General features: G+C 37.3%; 1 protein-coding gene across 2 annotated transcripts in view; it reads left to right on the top strand.

The window, feature by feature from the left end:
* Window positions 1–480: 480 nt before the first annotated feature.
* The window catches only part of LOC107691221 (extracellular serine/threonine protein kinase FAM20C-like), a 64,470-nt gene continuing 55,655 nt past the window's right edge, over window positions 481–9,295 (top strand). For both annotated transcript variants that reach the window (XM_016489722.1, XM_016489721.1), the window contains exons 1-2: window positions 481–1,582; window positions 4,900–5,081. In XM_016489722.1, coding sequence (XP_016345208.1) covers window positions 1,023–1,582; window positions 4,900–5,081 — 742 coding nt within the window. In that variant the 5' untranslated portion in view covers window positions 481–1,022. The remainder of the gene's footprint in view (window positions 1,583–4,899; window positions 5,082–9,295) is intronic.

The following is a 9,295-nucleotide window of genomic DNA, read 5'->3' as shown; positions in this document are numbered from 1 at the left end:
ATCCTGCCATTATTCTGATGAAAATGTTTACATTTCGGCACCATACTGACAATTGCTTTGGTTTTCCATCCTCTTCTTATGAGGCTAATCTTTCCAAATCTGTTCAACTATCAGTTTGGGAAATTATATTCAAATTGTCTATAAACTGATTTGAATCCTAATTGCCCAACCAGAAGTCTCAGCGTTTATGGAGAGCTCTTGCATATCGCAATACAGTAGGCTAGTTGGCCTTAAAAATTTAAATGCTGAGCTTGAAAGCTCAGGCAATGACAGATCAAACCCATAACACCAGACACTGAAACCTTTCATTGAATATCATTAACAAACATTATTGACTCACCCTTGTGTCGTTGTTGTTGTTTTTCAGATAAGGTGAATAAATGACATGATTTTCATTTTATTGTTTTTCAAAATGCATATAGTATCTACTGATGTATATAATAGTTTTGCTTTAATGAGAATAGTGTCACCGCCACCTATCACTAATAACGTCGGTCTAATGCGCATGCGCCCCCTGTCTTCACATGAGGGAACTGCACTGACATTCCAAGCCGAGTATCTTTGAGTCGCTCTTCCTTGAGTCTCATGCACTCAGCCAATCTGAATGCGCTGACGAGGAGAGGCAGGATCCCAATATTTAACCCTCAGGGCACTGATACATCTACACCTGTCACTGACTGCTCCTCGTGAAGAACTAATGCACTTTATCTCCCTCTTCACATACTGAAGATATCCACACACGGGACTGTTTTGTCATTATTTACCAGGACATGCGCTTTATCACGAACCTGTAAGGATGCGACAGGACATCTGCACCTCACCTGAAAATAAAACACGCAACTATGCCGAAAAGAAATCTTCCTTGATACATCTGGAAACATAGGTGCGAAAATCTTCTTCTGCATCCTGCTGTGAACATGGATCTCCCATCATAGCGAGGATTACAGTTGGACACCACATGCGCCCCTGAGTCTCTTTATTATAGCCTGTGTCATATTGTGGCAAGTGCTTTAGGTAGAATTATGATCCTCTTCCGTAAATTTCGCGTGTTGATTTTAATGGTGTTTCTCGTCGCCTGCACCATGCACATCATGATAGACCTGTTACCCAAGCTGGAGAAGCGCGCGGCGGGCTCGAGCTCCAGCGCTGGAGGTGGAGGCGGCTGCTCCTGCGCTCACACACCGGGCGAGGAGCCTCGATCATGGGCCAAACAGCGCCCCAGAGCCGCCGCCGCCGCCGCCGAACCGGGCTGGCCTAATAAACACTCTTTGAGATTACTGCAGGATTTCAGCAATGAACCCAACTCCAACCTCACTTCGCACTCACTGGAGAAGGTGACGGAGAGAGCCGAGTCTGAAAAGAGAGTGAGACAGCTGCAGCTGGGCTCGGAGGAGAGAGGTTTGATGAGAGATACAGCGAGCGGACAGAAGCAGAGAGCTGTCCAGGGTTCCTCCAGACTGAAGGCGCTCTATGAGCATCCCCTCTATAAGCCCGACCTGCCTCATCTCTCTGAAGATGACAGCTTGTTCAACCTCAACAGTGATGTCAGATTCTACCCCAAAGCTGCCGGGCAACAAGAATGGCAAGTGCTTATTTAAACCTGTTTGTATGTTTAAAAATTAGCTTTGGAGTCCCGGTTATGTGCGTAATTAAAAAGGACCGGGTGCTATCGGGTGATGTTGAACATGACTTATATTAGGCTCCTTTGGAGAAGATTTCATATTTCAAACAAAGATGCTTTTCTAAAATCAGTGTCAGTAAACTGCAGGTTCCATTGTGACAACCACATATAGCCTAGTGTGACAGCATGCCTTGCTGAATGGTTCACAAGGTTTTGTTTGTTGACAAAGTCTACAGTATAACACAGTAAGTTTGAAAAAAAATAAACCTGTGCTGAGAAACATTCCCAACTTTAAAAAAAAAATAATAATAATGTGACAACTTGTTCCAAAGAGATATAAAGATAAAGAAAAGCATTGAAGGTGATTGCTCATATTTTATGCCAAAGCAGCAGGGAAAGAAGAATTGAAAGTGCTACTTTAAAAGCCATAAATAAATATTGTTATGCAAGTGAAATTATTTTTTTTTATATCCCAGTTATTTGCATAATTAAAATATGAATGGAGACTGGTTCTAGTTGTTGTCACAACTATGAGATTTATACAAATCCAATTAAACAAAATATGAGTTTTCTCTCGCAGTGGGTTTTGTATGTTGGTTTTAAACACAAATGTCATATTAAGATAATTGGGACAGTTTGTACCGTTTCATGAATTGTTTTGTATTTTGTGGTTTCCTGTTTAAATTTAGCTGAGAAGTAAGTTAAATACTCTATCCTGTGGAGAATTACTTTTTTTCACTTTAGATAGTATATCATATTTGTGACAACATGCCCCGGTATAGTTTTGTATAGTCAAGAACCTACAGTGTGTGCCTATACAGAAGACTGATGAAAATGTGTTTATCCCAAAGTACCAGGGAAATTAAGGACTGCACAAACTAGAAACAGAGCTAAGAAAAAAATGTTTCACTTCACAGGGGTCATAATCGTCTCATTCTGAGTCAGTAATAATCATAATAAAGTCAGATTCTCAATGGAAATAGAGATTAAAAGCAATCATTTAGGAGAGAAGTACACGTATTTTTAAATCTAGAGGTAAAAATAAGAGGGCATGTGCTTTGGAAAGACATGATACTGTGGCTTGGGTGCTTTTGACTCATCGTGAGTGTTAAAAGCTTTGCTGCTAGGACTCGTCTATGTTCCTCTGGTGTGATGTGTTGTTTTCTTCAGAGCTGTCAGATGCATTAAGCTGAGGGGGGTTTTGTTGGTGTCATGCCCTTTGTTTGCTCCCTTGTCCTTTCTTTTTGTTCTTCACCCGTGCTCCAGGGATAGCTTATTCTCACTGCCTTTAACCATGCCTGAATGAACTAAACATGCCTTTTAACCATGCCTCTGATCCGGATCAAGATCCAGATGAGCTAAACATGAGTAATTGAGTTAAAAGGCCTTTTTAACAGTGTTTTGTTGATCACTGAAAATGCATGTGACAAGCTTGTCATCCAGATGCTGTCAGATTACTGTTTAATATTCCTTTTCATGTTTTGATGGGACACAATGTTTTAATAGACTGAACTCATGCTTGTGTGTTCAGGTCAGGGGTCTCAGGGGAATGAAGTACAGCTGATGCATTCAGTCAGTCCACGGTCACCACAGTATTTTCTGACACATTCAAACATGCTCACCTTCATTTAAATGTTTTGAACTGTCCTCAAGCTGTACTACATGATTGAATTCAGTAATGGAATTCATTGCGTCTAGTTGAATACAATTTAAATAAATAAAATGTAAAAATTTAAATACATGAAATAAAATACTGCTCTTTAGATAAATGTAGCGTAATTTTAACTCAAACGGAGCTGAATTTTGAAGCATATTAATTAAATTATAGTATTGAAAGAAAAGGTTACTTAAGTGTATTTAAAAAGAGAGTGCTGATTTTAACACAGTTTTAAAAAAGTGCACTTTGTAATAATGTCAAATTAAAAGTTTTACTTTAAAGTGCATTTTAAATCATTGTTTTAATAATCTTTTGTCTTGTATAATGAAGTATATTTATTTAAATTGCTAACATGATAAAGCACATGTAAAGTACTTGATTATAATTTTAACTAGTATGTGTTTGATATTTAAATTTACTAAACTGCAGCTTCATCATTATAGCTGTAATTACAATTATATTTAAATACATGACGAGTTTCAATAGAAATGACATTAAAGTGTATTTTAGTTTACTATGAATGCGCGTGGTACATTCATTAGTACACTGCAGATCTATTTACAATAGAAATCATTTTGAAATTAACTAGAAAGACTTAGGTGAATTTTCTTAAGTTCGACCAATTGCATTTAATAAGAGATTTCGACTATAATACATTTTCATGTAATTGTAAGTAACTTGCAGTTAAGTGTCTAAAAACATTACACTCAGTTCACACTTTATTTTAAAGTATATTATTTCCGTAATATACTAAAAGTGTACTTCTGTTTAAAAAGGGTAATTTTGGCTTCTTTGATTGTGCTTTCAGCTACAAATGAAAATTTAGTCATTTCAGTTTTGTTTTATCATGTTTAAATCCATTGCACAGATTCCCCCACAAATCAGTGGAAAATGTGTACAGAATCGACCTGGGCCTAGTAATAATACAGAAATTAATCAATGTCCTGCTAGTTTGTCTAACTTACAACTGTATAGTATTATATTAAAGTAGATTAAATATAAATGTATCAAGATTTCGTCAAAGTTTGAGGTTTCCTGTTGTCAGGCAGCATGTGTGTTGGTAGCATAGACTGTATAAAAACATGGATGTAGTGTCCGTGACGTCACCCGTAGGTTTCCGAAGAGCGTTTTTGAAGCTCAAAGTGGGCGGAGCCGGCTGTCGCCATCTTGGCAGCGCATCACTCCCGGATAATCGAAAATGGGCAAAGAAGCGGGAGCAGGTTGCTGAAACCACGCCCACATAGCTCGACAGTGGTGACAGCAGCGGCAATCCAGCTGTCACTCAAGTGGTCACGCCCTTAATTATGCAGAACTTTAAGGCTTAATATAATTTAAACGGATGAGTTATAAAAAAATTCTCACAGTTGTCATGAAGGGCAAAATTAGCTATATAGACCAAAACCACTTTTTGTACCAGGCTGTAAACAAATTTTTTTCTGCTGTAAATTTGGGCATTTTAACATGGGGAGTCTATGGGACTGACTCCCTTTTGGAGCCAGCCTCTAGCGGCCAGTTGATGAATTACAGTTTTAGTCACTTCCGTGTTGGTTTCACGAGAGAGACTGGAAGGTTGTCGCTTGGTTGGTAGTGACTAATGTCCTCCACCATCCTTTATCGGCAGGCATAACGAGGGGAACGTGGAGGAGGAAGAGGACAGTCCGGCAGGGGAGGCCACTGGTGAGTCATATCCCAACTGGCTCCGCTTCCACATCGGGATTAACCGATACGAGCTCTACTCCAGACACAACCCCGTCATCGGTGCCCTGCTGAAGGACCTGGTCTCCCAGAAGATCACCAGTGTAGGTGAGTTCGGGTCCAGGACCTGCTCCTGTTTAATGGAACATCTAGGCCCTGTGCTGCCATCCCAAAAGCAATTATTGCCAAATGGTTTAGAGCCGTTGTAGGAATGACATGAGCCAACTAGGTCAATGGTGTGCAAAGTGTAATTGTGGTTGAATTACTGTACAATGAATTTTGGAGGCTAGATGGGCGTGTGGATGAAGAATAGGAAAACCGGGATTATTTGAGAATATTTGCCAATTACTTTTTAAAAGCATTAGATGCACAAATCACATTTTTAGTAGTAGTTAGATGTTATATGTTACATAAATTGCTATCTAACATAAGATTGATATGACTTGAAAACAGGTTATTTTAAAAACACATTAAAAGTTCAAAGTGTATTCAAATTTTGCAAGGTTAAAACAAATGAATTAAATTTATCTGTGAACTATAAACCAACATTTTGTCCCAAACTAGTTAGTCCCTACTTATTTATAACTTGGCTAAATCTCCAACCCTGTTACCAATTGTGTGTAGAAAATTTAGAATTTAGAAAATGTAGAAAAAATAAAAAAAATTGTGTTCCAGGGGATAAAATACACGTTTTTTGGCAGGGTTCCCCTGGTAAAATTCACATTTTAGGGGCTAAATATCACGTTATTGGGGTCGCATCAACCCGCGGACATGAAAATGTATTCTCTCATAGAATAAAGCCACTCGTGTAATATTCAGTCTGACCTCCTGAGGTTGATATTTCTGAAGGTTAAGCACCTTCTTTCCCTCTTCATTTGCTGAAAAAGGGAAAAAAAAATATGACTTGAATTTTAAGGCCCGGTTTCATAAACAGGGCTTAGCCCAAACCAGGATTAGGCCATAGTTCAATTAGGACATTTAAGTCATTTTTATAAACATGCCTTAGAAAAAAGCATTACTGGTGTGCATCTTAAGACAAAACAAAGGCACTGACATGTTTTAAGATCAGTCGGTGCAAGTTTCTTTCAGATGAAACCGCTCCGATTTACATTTTAGTCTAGGACTAGGCTTAAGCCTTGTCTGTGAAACCAGGGGTAAGAGTTTCAGACCCTATTTTGTCCCTTATTCTGGAAAGTGCCATTTGGGAGTGTTTTATTTAGAAGCTCGTGAGGTGTACAGAATGATCTGTATAGACATGTTTATGTGTGCATGCATTCAGGCACTTGAGATGGCTAGTGAACATCAGGACCTATTTCTGTAGGCAGAATGATTGCAGAAGCGGCACACGCACACATCCTTTTATTCCCAAGAGAGAGTGTGATTGACAACTACTCTTCCTCCATTAGACTCTGAAAGTCCACCTGAAGATCTTATGTGACTTATTTTTTCCAGCCCTGTGCAGTTTGAGACGTCTGTATTGTGATGCTCTTATAAAACAGTCTCTGATTTCAGAAACTATAACTACAAACCTCACATGCCCTGTGCTTCACGTGGTAACATCTAAATGAACTGAATTTATTTGAATTCAAAATATTATTTAATAAACCTGACAGCAAGTCATTTTAAAGGGATAGTTCACCCAAAAATGAAAGAAGATATTTTGAAGATTGCTGGTAATCAAACAGTTGGTGGTTGCCATTGACTTCCATAGTATTTTTTTTCCTACTATGGAAGTCAATGGCAACCACCAACTGTTTGATTACCAGCAATCTTCAAAATATCTTCTTTTATGTTCAACATAAGAAAGCAACACATACAGGTTTGGAACGACATGAGGGTGAGTAAATGATGACCGAATTTTCATTTTTGGGTTAAAGTAATTTCTGCGCCACTAGTGTCACCAACTTTGTGAAAAAGAAGTACACTTTAGCTTTTAAAAAAAGAGTATACTTGTTACAGAAATAATAGAGTTTAAAAGAATATACTTAGGTGCGAAATGAACGTAATGTTTTTGAACACTTAATTGCATGTTATTTGCAATTAAATGAAAATGTATTATAGTTTACATTTTTATTAAAAGCAATTAGCTGAACTTGTGTGCTTCTTTGACCCACTTAAGTAGGACTTTATATGTAATTTCATAATTACCTCGGTCGTCTTTGAAATATGGTTAAAGTGTACTGGCGTATTAAAATATATATTTGTAATTACACATTTTTAATGATAAATTTGTAATTTAGTACATTCAAATATATTCACTTTTCATAAAGCAGGAGAAGATATTTAACATTTAAAAAAATATATCACTCTTGACCCCCTATGGTACAGTAAGAATTGCCTTTGTTCACTTTTTACAGTGTGCTTCAATGCAGCCTCTGAAATAAATAGCACTTTGCTGGAGGTAATTTTAGTCATATTAGGATTAATTAATTAAGGTTATAAATTTAGCACTTGGTAAATGACTCTGTTGTGATTGCAGTGCTTTAAAAATGACTCTAAAATAGTTTAGCTGGAAACATTTAGCAAAAACAGGACGGATTTAATCAAATAAACAGAGCAGTTCTCCAGGGATTAAAGCAGTTAAACAATACTTATTTGTGTATGTGTAGACCCAGATACACCAGATAATAACACTAAGAGCGACGACATTATGGCTTTGTTCCAACTGACATGTCTCTGCTCAACTAATGAGTTCAATAAGACATTACTGCTGCAGAATTGCACAGGTGCCCTCTGGAAAAATATGATACAGAATTTTTGGATTACTCAACGTAAAGCCGAATCGGCCATCTTTGCTGTCCAATCTCATTAATCAGCCTGGCAAAAAAATGTTTTCTGCTGATCTAAGGTCAGTCTCCTGACTTCTCTCATAGTTTTAAGACTTCCAGAACTAGACTGTCTGGATCTGGCACTTAAAAAGAAATCGCGAGACATGCACTGACACAGCCCCTGCTGGGAAAGCCATGAGAAACATCACTTCACTGTAGACAGTATGGTGTAATTTGGAGGATTATTCGCTTTGTAGTAAATATGATTTGTTGTGATTAACTTAAGCTGCCAAAAGCCTATGCACACACAAACCGCTTGTGCACACATGCGAAGGACTTCATTTGTGATGAAACGCCCATATGTCCATTCTTATGAAGGTCTGTTTACCTTCCTTTGAAGGGATATCAGGGGCTGTATAATACCTGCAGTTCTTAGGTCACTGTGAGGAAGTTTTCCATGCTTATGAAGATGTGGTACTCAGACAATCCCCCCTTTTTAAAAAAAAAAAAAATGTATATGCATTTTACCATAATATTCATTATGTGTATGTATATATATATATACAGTGTTGGGGAAAGTTACTTTTAAAAGTAATGCATTACAATATTGCGTTACTTCCTAAAAAAGTAACTAATTACATTACTTAGTTACTTTTTATGGAAAGTAATGCGTTACATTACTTTTGCGTTACTTTTTAAATATGAGCAGGGCTTGATTGTTTTTAATATAAGAAGTTCTATTTATAGCAAATGTAAAAGCCAAAAAGTGTAATGAATAAACCTCAGGCTGAAGCAAATGTAAATTCACGTCTGTACAGTAGAACGCAGGAGAAGAAACACTCTTCAGCAATAAAAAAACAATGAAGCACAATTGTTAGTTTCTCTAAAGTCATGTTTGCTTATTAGTATGGTTGAACTGGATCATCAAAGGTCAGCAGCAAAGACATTGGTTAATAAAATGGGATTAGATACATTTGTGTTATTTAACATATTTAATTATTGCAGGTTTGCGTCATATTCTGAGTTTGCATTTCACTGTTTTAATTCATTTTGATGAATAGCAAATCTGTTTTTTGTGAGTGGGATGAATTAATGCATATTCACATTTAGTCTAGAACTACAGTAACATCATGTTCACACAGCGCACACAATTCCTCTACACTTCCGATTTCTCCCAATATGGGGACAGGAGACTTGTCTGTCAATAAATGGGAAAACAAAGTAACTGGCGTTACTTATTTGAAAAAGTAACTCAGATATGTTCTTGTAAATTAAAGAAAGTAATGCTTTACTTTACTAGTTACTTTAAAAAAAAGTAATCTGATTACGTAACTCGCGTTACTTGTAATGCGTTACCCCCAACACTGCTGATGACCGTTGAAACGCATCATCAAAGTCTTATGAAAAGGGTCCATTGCAACATTCGTCTATAAATCAAAAACTAAGCTAAACACACAGACAGAACATTTCATTTTGAATAAGATGTACTCAAGGACCAGAGTGATGAACTCTAGCTGTCTTTCTCATGTCACCGGTTGAAACATACTGAGAATA

This window comes from Sinocyclocheilus anshuiensis, unplaced genomic scaffold (genome assembly GCF_001515605.1).
Source record: "Sinocyclocheilus anshuiensis isolate Anshui unplaced genomic scaffold, SAMN03320099.WGS_v1.1 scaffold202, whole genome shotgun sequence".
Lineage (NCBI taxonomy): Eukaryota > Metazoa > Chordata > Actinopteri > Cypriniformes > Cyprinidae > Sinocyclocheilus > Sinocyclocheilus anshuiensis.
Note: the sequence above shows the minus strand (reverse complement) of the source record. Positions and strands in the feature narration are given on the sequence as shown.